This window comes from Erpetoichthys calabaricus, chromosome 1, assembly GCF_900747795.2.
Source record: "Erpetoichthys calabaricus chromosome 1, fErpCal1.3, whole genome shotgun sequence".
Lineage (NCBI taxonomy): Eukaryota > Metazoa > Chordata > Cladistia > Polypteriformes > Polypteridae > Erpetoichthys > Erpetoichthys calabaricus.
In genome coordinates, this window is record NC_041394.2 from 53,386,936 (window position 1) to 53,407,912 (window position 20,977).

The window sequence follows — 20,977 nt, forward strand, 5'->3', positions numbered from 1 at the left end:
AAAAGAGTCAGCAAAAACAGAAGGGAAAGTTGAGCCCAGGTTGCCCATTTAAGGGAAGGCCAGTAATCTACTGGGTCTCTGATAGGGTACAGTACACAGCCCCTGGTATATTGGAGTGGAACTGGTTGACCCTTTAATGAACTGGACACCCTACAAGCTGTGAAGACCTGGCATTTTAAAGTATACTGAGAGTTCAGTGATGCACAGACAGAGAGGGAGCTATAGTCCAGTATACCCAATAGTTCAATATAGTTGTCTCTGACTGTACAAATGATTCTAGAAAATGTCCAGAATTAATCCAGGTAGGGATATAAAGTCACCTTAAACCAGAAGTAAAGATGAGTCTAGAGTCAGGATAAGAACTGGGCTGAAGCCTCTTTAGTCGGAGAAAGAGGTCAGAGCTGTAAGTGTGAGAGAGAGGAAGGGACAGGCATCCTGGCTGGGGTTGGTTATATTCCTTATAATGGACAGGAGGCCAATATGACAAAACAGTGGAGGAATCTCGGTTTCAGAAATATATGACTCCCCAAAGTACTAGATGGCAGCATCTCTAGAGGCAGGTACGGCTATGGACAATTGCAGGGCATGCTGGGACTTGTAGTGTCGTGAGACAACCCTACTGGGGTAAGTGGGTGCCACCAGAGTGCACTTGTGAGAGTTACACTTCCTACTTTAACAAACTTCCGATTGATTCAGAAGTACTTTGCCCTGCTATGCCCCGGCATGGAAAGTACTCCAAGATAAAAGGAGCTGCTGGTCCTTACATGATCAAGTTAGAGTCGGGAGGATGACGGCAAAACCTGTGGTAGAAAGAGGAGTCAGGAGAGGAGTCTGAAGAAGAATAGAGAAGGAAGAGAACTCCTGGTTATTGGTGATGTTTTGTGGAGGAAGGTATTATGGATAATAAATATCTTTTATTTGAACCCGTGACTGTATTTGCGTCAGTTGTGTCTAGGGTTTGGGGCTCAGTGGTGCACTTGGCTTCCCCATTATTAACAAACAAACAAAGACTTTTAATTTAAGTCATGTCCTGAAAAGTTTTTTTTTTTTTGTTTGTATGCTGTAGAATCCTTTATAATGCTTATCCTGCAACATACTGATCTACGAGGGCAATCCCAAAAGTAAGGTCTCCTATTTTTTTAGAAATACAAACAACTGTTTATTTTCTATAATGTTAACATCATTTTAAAGGTTAAAGACTTATTTATTTTTCTACATAATCGCCATTTCGGTCGATGCGTTTTTGTAGACGCTGTGGTAGTTTTAGAATGCCCATGTTATACCAGCCGCACCGCCATATCCTTCAGGAAGCGTTGAACCTCATCTTTCACCTCTTCGTTGGAGCAGAATCGCCTTCCGACAAATGTTCTTTCAACTTAGGGTACAGGTGGTAGTCACTGGGTGCCAAGTCCGGACTATAGGGTGGGTGGGTGGGTGATGAAGTTCCAACCGCTGATCTTTATGCATGTTTTCCTCAACCCTCGCGACTGTCTAGTCGGAAATTGACGGTCTCCTATGCGAACTTCGCATTTGGCGGTAGCGTTCAACGGGAGCTCCATTTTCAAGGGATGCCAATCCAAGATTGAGCATCCCAGCGAAGCCGCACATGCTTGTTTGGGAGTGGAGGAAGCACCAATCAGAACAGTGTGGCCAACAGCCATACGAACAGTTTCTCTACGTCCCCACCGCTTTGGAGACCTTACTTTTGGGATTGCCCTCGTATATCCAATCTGGATGAGGCGCTTTAAGGAAATCCAACATTACACTATTGTGTGATTTCCACAGCCTTATATGAGTGTCAGACTCCCCTTTAAACCAAAATATCTAGCTCTGGCAAGTGGTTTTAAGCTAACAAGCTAGAGGAAAGAAATCTATAAATATAACTATTTCTAAAGAGGATATGCAACATCTGTACAATTAGCAAGATAAAACCTAAAATTAGTTTTTTTGCCATTACATAACATCCTTCTTATTTTCAGGAAGGCTGACTATATCATGCAGTCGTTAAGGAGATAAAGTCCTTGTTTTATAAATCATCATATAGAATGAAGATAGGTATATCACATCCATCTGCTCCTTTGTGAAGGTCAGCACAACCAGCAGAGTTCAGATAGGCAGGACATACAGATGCATTAGGCACACTTTGATACAAACCTTGACAGACACTGGAAGCCTATTGTCTCGAAATGCCTGAAAGCTGAAGCTTCGTGGTTGCTGGGTGGCTTTACGTATAGGGACCAGGTTTCCTGAACACTCTAGATGAAGCGGCATTCCCTCTAGAACCTGTAGGTTTATAAGATAAAATCAGATCATATTTGTAATTCTTGTATTAGACCTCTTAGGACATGGAGCATGAACAAGCTGAAGATCCCATATTTAAATATTGTACTACCATTTATGGACAAATCAAAAAAGCTGTTGAGCACTGCAAAAAGAAAAAGGCAACGATTAGAAAATAATAAAACAGCTTAGATTTCTCAACAAAATAACCGTATGTGAAAAATATAGGCAATCTGGCCAGTAATGTGTAGCAGGTCAGTCTTATTAGTGTAAGGGAGATTAATAAAAAATACATTGAATTAAATTAAACATATTTGTAAATCAGAAGCACAAATTAAAAAGAAGGCACTTTAAATTAGTAATTATATGTAGTTAAAGTTTTAAGTTCTGCCTTTTAGTAACGTGTGACCACTGAACAAAAAATGCAAAAAAAAGCTGTATGTATAAGAAAAGGAAAACTCAACTAAAAGAACAGCACTATTACAAACGACACCAAATGTGATTAGGTTTAGCTTCCCAGCATCCAAATTCGATTAAACATGATTAACAAGTCAGATTTTTATGGATACTGTCCCACGGTCTGGAGTTGATGAATTTGTACTTGCTTTTTTTTGTTTACTCAGAAGACAATCATGCCCTTTATTAATCTCCTCCCTCACCTCCAAGACCCACCAATATCAGTGATAACCTTTCGTATTAAAGAAATGAGGGAGGAAATCTGTGGGAAGCTTCTAAGTCAGAGGTATGTTAACCACTGCACACTGGCAAGAGATCTAAGGCCAAGCAAGGACACACTGGAGAGACCTGTCTGCTGGCCTAGGCGCTTCTCTTAGTTCCTCAAGAGGCTATTTCTATTTCTGGGTACTGAAAACGTTCTTCTGTGTGTTAACATAGTGATATGAGACTCTCACACTGAGTCTACTGAAAACAGTTCAAGTAGACTCTACTTTTTTTCCTATTATATAGCTTGCCTTTCCCTGTTTCTACCCTCAAGATTGAACCCCAAACAGGACTTTATAATATATGCATTAAAAATTAAATAATTAAGTAAAACGCAACAAAGGACACCTCATGAACACTAAGGGCATTTTGTTAAGTTAATCAGCTAAAAATATACAATACGAAATTAAATTAAGGCCTTTATAATGAGTAGTACTCTTATACTATAAGAACAACTGTGCTGTGAAAGAAAATGTATCTTTCTATATTTTTATATACATATATACATCTTTAGTGCCTTCAACACCATCCAACCTCTGCTCCTTAGGGTCAAGCTGACAGAGATGGGAGTAGATTCATACCTGGTAGCATGGATCACAGACTATCTTAAAGACAGACCTCAGTATGTGCGTCTCGGGAACTGCAGGTCTGACATTGTGGTCAGCAACACAGGAGTGCCGCAGGGGACTGTACTTTCTCCGGTCCTGTTCAGCCTATATACTTCGGACTTCCAATACAACTCGGAGTCCTGCCACATGCAAAAGTTCGCTGACGGCACTGCTATCGTGGGCTGCAGCAGGAGTGGGCAGGAGGAGGAGTACAGGAACCTCATCAAGGACTTTGTTAAATGGTGTGACTCAAACAACCTACACCTGAACACCAGCAAAACCAAGGAGCTGGTGGTGGATTTTAGGAGGACCAGGCCCCTCCTGGACCCCATGATCATCAGAGGTGACTGTGTGCAGAGGGTGTAGACCTATAAATACCTGGGAGTGCAGCTGGATGATAAATTGGACTGAACTGCCAATACTGATGCTCTGTGTAAGAAAGGACAGAGCCAACTATACTTCCTTAGAAGGCTGGCGTCCTTTAACATTTGCAATAAGATGCTGCAGATGTTCTACCAGACAGTTGTGGTGAGCACCCTCTTCTACGCTATGGTGTGCTGGGGAGGTAGCATAAAGAAGAAAGATGCCTCATGCCTGGACAAACCAGTGAGGAAGGCAGGCTCTATTGTAGGCATGGAGCTGGACAGTTTGACATCTGTGGCAGAGCGACGGGCGCTCAGCAGGCTCCTATCAATCATGGAGAATCCACTGCATCCACTAAACAGTATCATCTCCAGACAGTGGAGCAGCTTCAGCGGCAGGCTGCTGTCACTGTCCTGCTCCACTAGCACTATGCAAATCTTCAGTTTCACATGGGGGGGTAAAAGTTAATATTATACAAAGATATTGTCTGTCTGTATACCTGCATTGTTATCAGTCTTTAATTTAATATTTTCTTTATCAGTATGCTGCTGCTGAAGTATGTGAATTTCCCCTTGGGATTAATAAAGTATCTATCTATCTATCTATCTATCTATCTATCTATCTATCTATCTATCTATCTATCTATCTATCTATCTATCTATCTATCTATCTATCTATCTATCTATCTATCTATCTATCTATCTATCTATCTATTATATATGTTATATTTCTATTTTTTTCATAGATATGTACATTCTTATATTGCTTTTGCGGAACAAATGATTCTAATTAGACACTCCTTAAAGATGTCTCTGGATACTTTCTTTTCTTTGAAGACTCTGAGGTAGTCAGTATCTTTCCGCAGTCTATAGGAAGGCTAACTGCTTGCTAACTGTCTGACATACAGTATGTGTCCAATCTGTGTATTTAAAAACTCAGAAATTTCTTTATGTAGTTAGAATGGCCAAGCTGAAATGCAAACAGACTTCTTAATCTAGAATATTTTTGCATCTACTCAGGTGCTGAATGAGAGAAGGTCCAAATGGGTGCGGTGATACTTACAATACCCAAAATGTATACTGCACATCTGATGTTTGTTCCAGTGGATAAGAGGCGTCCTCCAATGTGACTTTAAGTGACAAAGTGGAAACTGACTGTTTTTTGTGCAAGCATGAACAGCTATTCAGAGTATTTGTGCTTTTTACAGACATTGGATTTGGTGCTGGAAAGTGTACTATTTCCGAACTCTGTAGTTCTATTCGGAGAGTTCAGCACTCATTTGGGAAATGACAGATATGTGGAGGGGAATGACTAAGAGAAATTACTTGTTTAATCAAAATTCAATAAATTCTTAAGCAAAGAGACATAGCAACACAATGTTTCTAGTAAGTACACCTGAAGTTGCCTGGTCTGATTTGGGGCTATATGCTCTGGTAAAGAGAGATGCTCAAAAAAATGGAGCACCTGATGAACAGGCCTGGAAGACCCAAACAGGTGGTGAGTATGTGCTAGGAACAACTTTTAAGTATAAGTTCAACCCCAACTTCATATGGACCACGCTGAAGACCACAGTAGTGGAAGCAGCTTCAGAGAGTTTTGGCCAAAAGTTTGTTGGTGCATGTCATGGAGGTAAGAAGGAAAGGTATTTTGAGGAAATAAGCCTTGCATTCAATGTTACCAAGAAGGTCTCCAGATATGAATAAGAGATACTGGCAGGTCAAAAAATGGCTATTTTGTGGTAGGTTCTACAACAGTATGAAGTACTGGGGATTGGATTCTAATACATATGTGTCTTGTTTCTGATGCTTTTCATGATTTTCATGAATATGATATTAAGGCATTGCGTGTTTGGAGAGAACCCAGTTTGGGAATCCAAAGGTTACTGTACATCTGTGTTATGTGTAGATGATGATGTCCTATTGACTTTGTCATAATATAATCTCTTGTGCACACTGGAATGGTTCAGCCTTCCATCATCTGCATCTTTACATTATATTTCCTAACTTTTTAAGACTTTTCAAATATATTTTCTACTGTTGCTATCATACCTTTTAATGTGTTTTATTAATATTGGTTTACAGGAATACTGAATTTATATTGTTTGATTGGATCAAGGTATACTGTTTAAAGAGCACCTGGTGTGAGTGACTGTCATATTCCCACAGAGTTAGCAGCTGAGTAAAAATGGTTTCAACAGAAGGTAGAACGTTGTGCAGACACCTGTTTTGGTGACTGGCACAGATGTAGTTCAGGTATAAAAACCATTGGGTCTGCTTATACTGTACCAAACTTACTATCTCTCATTGCTTTAAGCAGCTGTCCATGTGCAGATAAGGTAGTACACGTGGGGAACTACAAAGTAGTATATCTAACACACATACATAGTTACAAGTAACTCTAGCGTAGGTGAAACAAAATCAGGAATTAAAAGTACTTCCATTATAATATACTCAATGTATAGTGTTAAGAACACTTGGTAGGGGTCACTGCCATATTCTCAAAGGAATTAGCAGCTGGAAAATGACATCTTCAATAGAGTAGTGACACCTGCTTGTAACAGCTGTATTGAAGTACATATACATTTCCACAATAAAACAGCTTCAAAATAAGATACATAGACGGATTTCATACATAATAATCTTCTCATGTCATCTCATAATTGCCATGTACTGTACAAGGAAATCCATGCCAATAACAGGATCAGTAGTAATAAACCACTACTAAGAAAAAGATTAAAGAAAAGTTTTGCCTAGTACTGTATTACTACTTGAAGATTCAATTTTAACGTAGTGCTTTCAATTTAAAACTTCTGAAATAAGACTTCATTTTATGATATTTTTATAGATTTTGTTACTGCAATGGAAACACTTATGGGAACTGAACCAAGGTTAGAGTTACAGAGATTCAACAGTCCAATGACACAATTCGACACTTTAATAAAATCATTTGAAAGTTTGTTAAAATAATGTGGTATTTTAAAACAAAACTTGATGCCCTTCTTACCTCTATGTCTCGGCTGCGTGCTACCTCTGAAAAATTCTCATGCTGCTCCAAAGTCTTGTCCACCTTGTCATCAGTCATACAGTAGCAGCGTAGCCGGCCTTCCCTTGCCTCATTCATTTTGGCAAATACCACAAACTTTGCCATGTAAGGCACAGCTGAGAGTTCCTTGTATAGCAGATTAGCAAATGTCACAGCCTCTGCTGTACGTGGACAGTCAGCTAACCAGAACCTACACATTGGGAAAGAATGAACCTAATAAGTAAACAAGTCTTGCTCTTACATTTTGGCACTTACAATATTTATTATACATTTTGAAATCCTTAAAAGCAACATTCTCTTTGGATAGAGAATCAACAAATAACACAGGTAGTCCAGCAGTTTCTTTACATGTTGCGTTTCTTCAATCAATCTAAGGGTTATATATACAAACCCTTTTTATTTTTCAGAAATCAAAAATAACAGAGGAATCCCTACAGACTAGAAACCAGTGAATATTTTACGATAATTTAAAAATGGAAATCAGACCAAATCTGGTAATAATGGTGTCAATAATCTCAATGTGCATGACAAGGAAATTACATTTAAGCAGGAAGAAGAACAGATATCAGATATCAGTTTGTCATGGAAGTGTTTTCAAAAGCACTTGTCTAGCCCTTTCCAAGTCCCATTACGAGCCATGCCTACAGAGCTCAAGTAAGAGGATTCTCAATCGATCCCAATTGATCACTTAGGAAGTGGCAAACATCAGCTTTTATTTTACTCCCAAAGCATACTGGTATTTGTGTTTTTTAAAAAGTTTCTTTTTAACTTCACTTTAAGTGTCTTGTGAATGCTGAGTTTTAACAGAAAAATGCAGGGTGGCACAGTTGTGCAATGCTTAGCATTGCTACTTCACAGTTGCAGGTATGCCCATTTTGTATGGGTTTAATTTGGGATTATTATGTGAACTACATTTATTTAGCTGGTATTCGTGACTATTTGAATGACTGACATTCCTTATTTTCTAGCTTTACCCCCAAACCTCTCAAGTACTTACAGTGCAATAGAAATTTTAACATGGCACATTTTTTTAAAGTTATATATTAAAATAATAAAAATGTGTTTTAGAAATGGTACAAATCTAAACATTTATAATCAAACCTCAACTGTTTCAGCAGTGGCATTACAACCCATAAAATAAGACACAAATACAGATATGAGAGCCCAGACATTTTCAGTATCTCTTACCGTGCTGAGACGTTGGTGGTGAAGTTGGCACAGTCTTTGGCATAGATAAGTTTGGTAGTTCCTGTGATATCTTCCCACTGAGCAGGTGCGGTACCACCTGCAAAGGTGTTAATAAACAAGAATGGTAAACTCTTTCTCACATTAATTTCTCATCACACCAATATTGAAAAATTGAACATATTTTCACATGTGGATAAATGAGCAGGCCTACATCACTGCTTGATGATTTTTGTTTAATTTGTTGGCTCACCAATTACACTGCATAATAGCCGCAAACTGGTGGTATCTCCCTCTCCAGAATCTCTTGGGCTTTCCCTCCATGATGGCGGCAAGGGGATGCGCAAACCAATTGGGCGGTGAAATTTTCTTCTCCTTGGCTCCACAGTCACCACTGGGCTGAAAGTAGCTTGATTCCCTAAAAGCTTGGTTACCAGTTCATCTGGAATAGGTTGGGCCTATCGAGAAAGAGACAAAAATAAGCAAACAGACTGACATGGCCCATGTGAACTAGTATCTGAAAAAAAAGGGAGTTAACAATATTACCTGGAGGCCAAGTCGAACCCGTTTGGTGACAGCAGTTTCAGGGAATGTGGCTTGTACCAAAGGGACAAGCCTGCTGTTGATCAAGCCGCCTTCTGGGCCAATAAAATCACTGTCCTGTTGAACTCGAGAAACCACAGCAAAGTAGAGGGGAAAGTCGGTTGAGATGATTCTGCGAACTCTCTTTTTATCCAGCTCATCTTGGCTCTCCAGGTCTGCAATGTTATAGATAATCTAGTTGGAATATTTCATTATATATTTTTTTCTTTCATGCCACCTTCTCGGCTTGTTTATGAATGTGAAGAGTAAACAAATATAATTGAGGTCTTACTGTAGTAACTGATGCTAACTTGTAAACTGGCTGCTTTAAAGGGGTGTTGGGAAATGCACACAAAGTAGCTCCGATATTCCATATGTACACAGAAATATTGCTCATTAATAAGGAAAATTCTTTGCTTTTGGGAAATGTACAGTAGCCTTGATGGGATAGTGACATCAAGCAGACATGTATAGGCCATTACATTATTCACCCATGCGAGAAGTACACAGGGGAGTACACTTACAGTACACATGCATATCACTTCTGAAAAAATGGGCAGACAGCACAGATCAGGTAGTGACTTCCCAATCCAATTCAAACCCAATCCATGTTTTTTCCTGCAGGTGGGAGGGCCTGCATGCAGGGCTGGATGCAGATTAATGTCATCCCCAGGACGGAGCAATTGCAGGTTAACGGCCTTGCTCAAGGGCTCAACAAATTAGAGTCACTTTTGGCATTTAAAGGATTCGAACTGGCAACTTTCTAATTGCCACTGCAGGTCCCTAGCCTCAGAGCCACCACTCCGCACCGCAAAATCAAATCAAATAAGATCACAGTAAATTTCATGTGAAAATGACTTTGGTGAATTTTAACAATCAAGACTACTCTCCGTTTCCTCCTTTATGGTGCTACACCAAACAATGTTATCAGCAAAAATCATGAACCAGGAGATTGGTCTTTTATCTCACAAGTCAACCAGGTCAAAGAGGTAAGGGATTAAAGAAGGTCCCTGGAGCAGACCTCCGCTAACTGGAATCTTGTCTTTAAAATGTAAATTACCAGAACAGAAAATTCATATAGATCATATTACAAATAATGTTCTATATGATCTTTGTCTTCTTGAAGCTAAAAAGAAAAAAATGTTATTAATAGTTTATTAACTAGTTTACATTCTTCAAAACGGTTTCCTTTAAAAACTAAAGTTAACAAGTAGCAGACAGTACTTCAAGTGGCAGCAACTACTGGTTCTGTTACATTTGTACCTGTGTGCTCATCTTTCAGGTTAATGATTGAAAAACAAACAGCTTTGGGAAATTAATCTGGAATAAAAAATAATAATCTTTGTGAAATTACTCAATGTCAAGTTCTGCTATGCAGTTTTTCTTGTGCTAATCAGCATCTCTCAAACATACATGTATGATTTCCCCTCTGACCGTATCCATCCTGTTATGTTAACCTAGAAAAACTGAAGCTCTTGTTTAACAGTTAAGTGATTGTAGTGTATGAGCCCTTCAGACTTTGTCTACTTGTACTTTTCTAATGTCCCCTAGTTATTTTATTTTATTGTTGCCTGACCTTATAGAACCAGTTTTGAAAACCCAGGACACTTTGTTACCTTGTTTTAAAGAAGCAAACTACACACATCAGTGTAATTTATGCTGCAGTGAAGAACATTCATCATTATGAAGGATCTACATGTCTGGTACAAACCTTCATCCATGCCATTGAGGATTGCTTCCAGCAGCTCTTCCCCATATCGATTACGGTGCTCCTTCCAAATGGAGCCACTCTCACTCCTCAGAACCACAAGTTCCCGGTCTCCTCGTCCCAGAGATGCAAAGTGGGGTATTTCTACAATCACTGGCCTAAACAAAATAACAAAACAGCTTATGTGAACTTTTTAAGCAATACTGTCTGATCGTGCGCTTTTAGGGCAGAAATCAGTGAATATGGACATAGTACTACTTTAACTAGTTCATACTTTGGGTGAGAATTTAGAGTCTGGCAATCACTACTAGCTTTTGAGGAATTTTTTTTTTTTTTGCATAATACAGGAAAGTCTCTTATTTACATTAAGGCAATCGTAAAGCACAGAAATGCATGATTTTCATTTTTATTCTTAAATATACAAAGAGCGTACTTTTACTGAAGCAACTTTAGATTTGTTTCATATGCCTAGCTTAGCTATGAAACCCTACTTATCTCACTGTCTCCCATATGAAATCGTTAAACCCAAAATCTTACTTACCCCAAAAACTGGGCTCCTGCAGGGCCTAAAGAGATGATACGGCTTGCAAGGCCCTCGCCCTCCACAAGAGGAGGTGGGACTGAGAGTTTCTGTGGTTTGATTAGCCGGCATGTGATACGAGTGGGTGCTGCACAGGTGCGGGGAGGAATAATCACACGCAGACCATTGTGACGGCTACCACGCATAGAACCTCCTCGAGCATCCACCATGAAGCTGACCAAGAAGCTGTAATGAAAATAGGTGCAGATTTTAAAACAAGGAATGTAGGTGTTCTTTACACAAGAGAAACTCAGTGGTTTGGATCACTTAAGGCGGTGATGGATACAGTCACAAATGGCTACAGGTACTGCAGGAATTTCTTCCAATCAAATCAATGTCTAGAAGCTAAATTACATCAGTAAGAAACCCCATGCCAGATTACTATACTGTACTAATTTCACCATATATGAGCATATATATTGTTTTGTTACTGAGCTCCCTTCTTTGTTTTGACTCTTTCCAATCTTTTTGTTATAAAGCACCAATTTTCTAGCCCAGCAGGCATGGCTTATGAATTATAAACTATATATTAACACCTTCTATTTACAGTAGTATCAGTTCATCACACATAATCACATATAAATAAAATAATCTTTCTCTACATTAATTTATATATATACTAGGGGGCTTTTCCCCCTGCTTGTTTCGCTAGCCCCCACCTTCCCCAACCCCCTTGGGGCGCGCTATGTGCTAGCCACTTCGCGTCTCTGCCTCTCGCATTGTGAAGAGGGGGGCTGAACGCATGCTAAGGAGATGAGTTCTCTCCTCCCCCCTCTTAAACGGTGATACAATGGGAAACAAATCCATTTTTTATTTACTTCCTCTATGCTCGATCAGCTGGCTTGCTGCTGCTGCTGCTTGTGCCGTGCTGTGTGATCTGTTTGTCGCACAGCGCTTCAAACATTTAAAAGCATGTACAACAGCTGTCCTCCTTGTCTCGTGGGACGTTAAAGTGTCTCCGAGAAAATCACGTCTCAACCCAAGATTTTTTTACATAATAGAGAGATTTATATATTTATTTCCCATTTAGTTAAAAAGATGAAATGTGGAAGGGTGGTGTATTTAAGTAAGTAGCTGTCTGAAACAGAAAAACTAAATCAGATCAGTCAAACTGTTTTTAAGATTTTTAGAAATAAAAAAAAACTTTTGGCTAACTTTCTCTTTTTTATTTTTAAATAATTGTGAGTAATATTACTTAATACTGCATCCTTAATTTGCTTCAGCAATAACTGTGTGAAGACATGGAGCATGTGGTTCATGCAAATGAACGTGGCTAGCAGAACGGCACCATTGTACAAGCTGAGGCTGTAATCACATGGAGAAAAGGATGCACATTTTTTTCCCTGAATACACAGTTTATATATAAAGATTTACCAAGGTTTTTGCATTAGCTCACAAAGATCTTTTAACATACCAACAATTTTTCACAAAATTTATTTCCCTATATAATTCATTTATAGCTCAATACTTCCTAGGTCAAGAGCATTTAATGCAATAAAATCAAGTAGATCAAATCAAAAAACAAATTAAGTTTTCTGGTTTCAAATTAAGTTGCCGGTTTTCTTTTTGTGCAGTACACAGTCCAGTAACTCCTATACCTATTAAATGGTATTCGTAGCAGACATCCAAATTAATTTAGTATAAAAGTGTCGTTTTCACATCTGATGAGTGGTGGCACCTTTATACATTTCAGCTAATGAAGACAGTCTCAGATGGCACCCATTTTCTTGCAATTTCCCTTTACATTACAGTTGCATCAAATGGTTGAAACAACCATATGTCCAGACACAATAAACGTTAATTAAATAGAGGATCAAATGGCTCCTTGCAATGTACTCATTTAATATTCCAGAGAACTTACTTACCCAGTGTGGATAGGGCTTGCCACAGGACTGACATTATCTGAGGTTTCAGTAGCAGGGCTACTGGGAATTAAAGAATCTTCATCATATTCTTTTGATGGTGGTAGTGGTGTTTGCTAAAATGCATGAAAAACAACAAATAGTTATATTTAGTTGTTTATAAATGAGAAGTGGGTTAATAAGCTATTACCATGTAACTACTCAGTCAGTGACGCCGCCATTTAAAACAGGAAGGCAAGAACCAATGGGCCATTTTACAAGTGATTCAGGGGAGGAGTTGGAACTATTAATGATATAAGTAGCTTTGAAAGTGGTATGGTAGCACACACAAAATAAGCAGAATAAATTACTTTAAGAACAGCAGTATGGTTTGGGTTTCCACATATTACTGTGCCATAACCGGCGTATCTCCTGCAAAAGTGTAAAATAATGTCTTAAATGACTTGTACAGATTCCCAGACATTTTTTAGTCATTCAACTAAAGCAAGAACTGAAAAGTGGTGTCAAGTTAAGCAAATCAGAATATATACTAAGTGCAGCCTCATGGAAAATTAAGTATAGGTGCATAATATAAGAAGGTGTTACTGTGACGGGATAAGGAACACAGACACTGGAAACTTAAGAACTTGTAAACATGGCCTGGTCTTGGCTGATGAATCTCAACAACTGCTGTTTAACACTGTTGGAAAGACTATGAAACAGGAAAAATCCAATGTATATGAATGTATGTATGTTGGAGGAAATGTTTTAGTGAAGGGGCCAAGTATTCATGGTATATACTGAATTCTTTAAGATGATTAGTGCAACATTTGATGCTAAAAAATGCATCCTTTCATGGCAGCAGTGTACCAATCTGAAATAAGAGTTGTCAGCTGCATAACGGCTGAAAAGTCATGATGTTGCAAACCTGAGAAAGTCTTGGGATTGTTCAAGAACATGACAGTGATTTCATCTTAGTTGAGCATTAATATCCAATTGTATGATCACAATTCAATCAAGTATATTTGCAAAAATACTGAACAGGCTATTTAGAGTGGACAGCTAACAAGTATGAGACACACTGGAGCCAACATGGGTTGGTGTCCTCTGCACAACATTCAACATTTTGAGTTCATGTTCTAAGGAACTAAGATTGTTTTGAAAGTAAAAGGAACATGAAAGTGTGATATTATGGTAAGTGTACCATTCAGTGAATTGCAGTCAGTTAAAGACTGAACTCAAAATTGGACTGTACTGCAGTTAAACAAGGGAGATGGCCCTAAACATAAAAAGCAGTAACTAATTAATGAAAATACTTTTTTTCTCTCTTCTCTTAATGCATACAATTTCATGCTCTGTGAATACAGGAATTCGACATCCTGCTTAGCTCCAGTTATCTTGTCAGAGGGCTGCTGATGACTTTCTTCAGCCTTGACAACCCCTAACCACTGCTTAAAACAGAATTTGCTATAATTATCTTATGGTTAGGTTAAAACAGACCCACTATAGTTCAACATAAACTGTTTTGAATGATTTAGTTTTTCATAGGAAATCATATTTAGTTTGATATTCTTTAATACACATCAGCTTCCATCTCATACAGTTACTTTTTCTAGCAGATGTGTAATGTATTTCTGTTTTATTGAAATGGGAAAATCATTATTGTGAATAATTACCTTACTGTCATTTTATTTACTTGTCAAAATGCCGGCAAAATGAATAAGCCTATATAATAAATATCTTGAAAAAAATGAGGTAGGCAGTCATTTCACATTAAGTGCTTTACAATTCAGAATAACAATACAAGGTACATCATTAGAAATGATTTTAAATTTTGTGAAACATGCAGTGATCTGAGCCATTTGTAAAGGAGAAAATTGTAAATGACAAGTGTTTTTGTCGTATTTTATGCGAAACAATAATTTCATGGTTATCCCAATATACTTTAAATGTAAAGTATTAACATTTACACAGACACGGTACTATATACGTATGCCTCATAATTTATAACAGCGGTTCTCAATCTGTGGGGTGCACCCCCGAATGTTGCCATATGTGGAGTAATTTCGCTATTCGTAGGAAAATTTTAAAATTGTAGCGGTGTATCGGCAGCAAAAAATATAGGAATAAATATTATTAGGGTTTCAAAAAAACGTTAAGGGGGGGCGCGATTAAAACCGTTATGAAAATTCGGGTCGCAAATACTTAAAGATTGAGAAACGCTGATATATAACATCCTTACATAAAAGCTTGCCTGTCAAGAAAACTGAATTACATGCCAAAAACATCCATACAAGAAACAGAGAGAAATGTACAATTTACTTTTCAAAACAAATCACTAAAATAAAAGTGTTGTAAAGGTGATCATCTATCATCTATTTCCAGTTTCGAAAAAATTACCTGCTGATTAAAAAGGTTCCATTATTCACAGATATACCTTATCAGTTATGCAAATGTTTTGATTTTTAAAAGCAACAAGGTAATGTATCCTTCAAGACATGTCCTAATTATCTAATGCTAGAATACATCTGTTATTCTTAGAAAGATGGGATCAAATCTGCGAGCAAATTGTTAAAAATTGTGTCTGAGGGGAAATGCATTCGTAACTGTAAGAACCAATCTTAGAAAGTTAAAGTTTTGAGTTAAACTCATATTAATGTTTGCTTAATTTGAATAGAATATAATTTCTTCCATAGTTATAGACAATGGTATGGTCTTTTCTCCCTATAAGTTAGTAAGAGATAAAACCTTCTTGCTATAACTGAGAAACAGTGTGGTAATAAGTTCAGTTGTGTTTAGAACAGGTCCCAGTAAACAGGGACTTGAAAGATGGGATAAGCATACAGTTTTCTGACCGTCTAGAAATGGTTCAGAAACATTTTGAAATGGTTTAGAAATGATAAGTAAATAGTAACGATTTAATATGTAACAAGATTAAGCTTAGAACTGAACTTTTCTTATTATAAATTTTTCCCTTTTTTGCTATTTTAATTTTCTTTTTTGTGTGAACTGTTTTACTTTGAAACATAACTAAACTTTTAAAAACGAAGATATTTTGTCTGTGGAATCATATCTGCGCATCAGGCTTTTGTTGAATCCCATTTTTTAAGTTAGAGCTGCTGAACTTTGGTAACTTTGGGAAAACGCAGCTACAAATAACTTTGGATTCTTCATTTACAGTGCTTCATTTTTTCTTCATCATTTTGTATAAAATGTGCTGGTTATGAAAGGTTCATTTTAAGCATCAACTAATGTTTTCTTTATTATAAACCATCAGTGTATTATAAACCATCAGGGGAGCGTGACAGCATGTAAACCAATACAATTAGGAATTGTTATACCCTGTTATATTCTGGCATGTACCAAATGCAATGCACCTTATCTTCATTAACCTGGCTCAACTATAGTGGCTTTCTGTACAGTATCAAATTATGTTTAAACCTCTCCTAATTATTTTACATCAACCCAGTTGTTACCTGCCATCATCATTATTAAATCTTACAAATCTACAAGACAACTTAGGACCTGTGAAGTCAACATTCCAAAATTCAAAACACTAAATGAATGCTCATTGAGCTTTACAGCTTCTGCTCCCATTTCCCTAGGTCACTTTGAGAAGCTCTACCTGTAGACCCTTTCAAATCTCAGGTCACCTTTTGGTGGGGTTCTTTGTGAAGTTCTATCTGTGGACCCTTTCAAATCTCACTTAAAGACTTGTCTGTTTTCTTTTATATTTCAGTCACTTTGGCAATAAAAGTATTCTTACTACGTTTCTTTGTAACAACTTTAATTCTGCCGTGTCTCAAGCTGTTCATCTGCTGCACTGTATTAATCAGTTGATTTTTATGTACTGTATATAAAGTTCAACCTCTAAATATAACTTGTAAACTACAAGCTGTTTTATTTACAAATCATTTTGCAATGTACCCTTGTCTGCTTTGTAAATAACCTTGTGATGCCGTATTCTATGAATGGAGCTGTATAAAATAAATATTGATTGATTGATTGAGAAACATGTATAAGAACAAAATGATTTCACAAAATTAAACTTATTTTGAAATAAACTTTTGTGTCAGACAGAAGGAATGGGTTAATAACATTTAAATTCATCTTTGTTTCAACCCACTATTACTATTACAAGGTCACATCAAGAACACAACTGTTCTGGGAATATTAGAAAATGACAGAAAACATCAGGGGATGGGATGACACTCCACTGTAGAGTGTGCTGTTGAAAACACTTAAATTAGGAAAATAAAATGTTGCTGAAGAAGTCAACATGAATGTGTTAGGAAGACCAGAGTACACAGAATAAAATCTGCACAAAGACAAACACAGGAAGCTCCAAAGAGATGGTGACCAGGTCAAGATCTGAACAAAGCCTTCGAGAGCTTCCCACAATATAAACTGCACTCATGTTTTGTAAAAAAAAAAAACAGAATTTCATCTTGCTGGTGATTTCATATGCTAAAAAGAATACACAATATGCACAGTTAATCAAGATGTTACATCATGGGCTCAGTGGAGCTGCTGACTGTTAAGACAATGGCAGAAATAAAGACACTATCACTTTGAAAATAGGAAATTTAAACATTTGCCTATTAGTGAACTATAGAAAATCATAATCTGGGTCTGCTAAAATCACTGAAAAGTTCTTACAACAATAATGTTTACAGTTTAATGTTTACAAATTAAAGTCAAATACCTGTTCACCATGCAGCATATCCTGTTCCTTAAGGATGACAGTCTCTGGTGAGACACAGGGGATTCTGGGAATGGGAGGAGAGTAAGAGCTGCAAAATGAAAAAAAACAAATCAGACACTGAACCCAAAGCTTAGAAAAGCAGAAGGTGTTTCTTCTATTTACCAAATGTTTACTTCTTATTAAAATTAATAAGTTAAAAGAAAGAGGATTAGATAAACATATCATGGAAAATCCATAGGTGAATGATACATACAAGAGTGTTCTTTTTTCTACGTATCAAGGAAATCATCTTAAATGTTTTGTTTTGTCTTTTTCATGCTGACATTACTGCCTCTTTCATAAATAATAAATGTTAAAACAATAAGATCACAGGTAATCTTTTATACAGGTATACAATGCATGAGTTTCCTCACATTAAAGAGGCCCTTAAGGGATTTCTTCAATTAGTTTTTGATAGATTCAATTTTTATTACATAAGCTGCCCAGTTTAATGTTGAAATATGTAGTTCATGGGCTATTCAAGCATATCAAAAGTAATGATCTGCAGATAATTTACATTTACAACCTCCTGTTGAACTATGTAATTAGATTGGTTTCTTTTTTGCAGGTTGAATGTCTAGCACATGTAGGATCTGGGCTTAGCTTAATAAAATATTAAATTATGACAGCCTAATGTGGCTTTGTTTTTAAGATGGCTATCTTTTATAATTAGTAAACTTTAAAATATAAAGTAAAATGCTATGGTGGTTCATATCTCTGCCAGGACACTGTTGTTCTGGAGTCTGTACATTGTCCCTGTGACAAAAAATATTATTTATAGATAGATAGATAGATAGATAGATAGATAGATAGATAGATAGATAGATAGATAGATAGATAGATAGATAGATAGATAGATAGATAGATAGATAGATAGATAGATAGATAGATAGATAGATAGATAGATAGATAGATAGATAGATAGATACTGTATTAATCCCCAAGGGGAAATTCACATACTCCAGCAGCAGCATATTGATAAAAACAATATTAAATTAAACAGTGATAAAAAATGCAGGTATAACAGATAATAACTTTGTATACTCTGGGTTCCTCCAACATTCTAAACACCTCCAGACTGCATTGACTGGCAACTCTGTATATGTGAGTGTGAGTGCAAGAGTGAAAGTGCTCAGTGCTGCCAGGACACAATCTGCCGACCCTGTGATCCTGCCCTAAAATAAGTAGGTTTGGGGGATGAGTGAAGAGAGAATAAAGGCTCATAGAATTAAAACATAAACATACCATTTATCTAAGCCTGGAAAATCAGAAAATGCATTAAAAACAAATATCTAAAGGCTTTGTTGTTGCTCTGTTGTTTAGTGTCTGCCAAATACCTTTAGAAAGTAAATTAATATTATTTGCACAATACATGCAGCTTAGTAAGGGCATAGGTTAAATGCAGAAATGTGGAACAGGATCTCATTTCTTAATTGAAATTATTAATTATGTTATCCCGAATGAGATCCTTACGTTGGTCCGAGTCCACTCTCAAAGTCAAGAGACTTTTTCGGAGAAAGGAAATCTTCATCATGATCCTTCAGCTCATCTAGCTTTGGATAGGGTGCTACAAGAAGCTCCTCACCTAAGAAATCAAAAGATTATAGGATAATTAGAAAGTATGCCAAGAAGGTGGATCTGCATTTAAAGTAAAAAAGACTGGGGATTTCAGCATTCTTGAAAGACAATTATGAAAAAGTTACGATGTACTGTGTGCTGATTACAAAGGTACAGTATATGGCAAGCATTTACAATAGGAATATGACAACATTAAAGAAGACACAGAGGAGTCTACATTGAAATTGTGTCAGTAATGCAAGAGCTCAACAAAATGGCAGGTTAAATGACCAGAAGCATGAAACAGAAATCCAAAGATGATATGCAGCAATCATACAGAAAACCAAAGAGCACTTTAGTATCCAGATTTGAACAAATATATCAAAGATGCCTTCCATTAAGAACTTTGATTGTCATTGCAAGTACGGTATCTAATGTAAGGTAAACAAATACTGAAATTAATAATTTCAAATACAAAAAGTATTATTAGTTACAAACGGCTTTTGGGCACATGACCAAAGCACTTCTTTTGATGACACAAAGAAAATCTAAATACATGCCCATGTCATCTCTGGTTGAGGCAGAGTTTATACTTAAGACATATGGACCAAGTATAGTTCTTTCCTTTTGTTACACTAAAATACTGAAAAGCAATTTATTCAGCCAACACTTTTCTATAACTGTCTTTTGAGCACTGAACTGGTGATCACCTGGCCTCTAAAGAGAATGAAACTCACCTTCTTTAATTTCATTATTTACTGTACAAGAGGGCTCTTACCATTCTCATCATTTCTTGTTTATTTTGCAAGAGAATATGTGATTTACTTTACTCTAATTAGAGAGGGGATCTGAGAAAATTCTGAAGTTAAAATGAGGCCTCAGCCACAACATTCAAGGACATCCAACCCAAATGTCAAAGGCACTAACAAAGAGAATCCAATAACTTTTTTGAGATGCACACCCAAAAATGGAGACAAAGGTGAATCACAGAAAATAAGCAAAAAGTTGTGTGGAGAAAAAGTATGAATAATCTCTCCATTGATACTGTTGAAGCTGATTATTCATTTTTATGGAATAACTGCTGAAAGTGAGGGACTAGAACAAAACACATTTTTATCATACAAGCTTGATTAATGGACTGAATCAGTTAATCTCATTTGAGAAATTTTCTTTAATGTTCTACTTTCATCTATATTTAGTTATACATGTAGAGAATATTGCAAAGATCTTACTTAAATTATGTGAAATTCTGCTTATTTTGTTCTTTATTTAGGCACCCATCAATAAATCTTAGTATACTGTACTGATGCCAATCTCACCAATGTTAGCAGGGGATAGAACCCTTTAATTAAAAAAATATACCCAAAGCATCCTTGCAACTTTACCAAAATGGCATATACTAGTGCCACCCAAGGCCCCGCACGAACATATGTACAAATAGTCTTCAATCTACAAAGTGCACAAGTTGCTTAAGCTTATACTTATGTAAAAGATGCATAGAAATACAAGAGAAACCACTGAGCTTTGGATACAGGCCTTCCTTATGATTCTATTTAGATCTTGATTAGCACATGCTGGACTATGCAGCAATACGATATGGCTGTCAAATTATAAAGTTTCATTTCTGAGGGCACAGTGTATTGAAGGATGTATTATTTTGTGCCACTTTATTTATTTTTTTTATTAGAAATTACTTTTTTCCATGTTCTGTATTACCATCACAAACTACTCTTTTTAATGGCAAAATTTCTAACCTCCCATCACACC

The 20,977-nt window shown here is 36.9% G+C and overlaps 1 protein-coding gene across 1 annotated transcript in view; it reads right to left on the reverse strand.

Moving 5' to 3' along the window:
• The window catches only part of ank1a (ankyrin 1, erythrocytic a), a 638,168-nt gene that overhangs the window by 91,481 nt on the left and 525,710 nt on the right, over positions 1–20,977 (reverse strand). Inside the window, 10 exon segments of the mRNA XM_051928287.1 lie at positions 2,155–2,283; positions 6,975–7,203; positions 8,202–8,298; positions 8,452–8,656; positions 8,745–8,956; positions 10,492–10,646; positions 11,030–11,254; positions 12,934–13,046; positions 17,615–17,702; positions 19,127–19,238. Of these exon segments, the coding sequence (XP_051784247.1) occupies positions 2,155–2,283; positions 6,975–7,203; positions 8,202–8,298; positions 8,452–8,656; positions 8,745–8,956; positions 10,492–10,646; positions 11,030–11,254; positions 12,934–13,046; positions 17,615–17,702; positions 19,127–19,238 (1,565 nt within the window).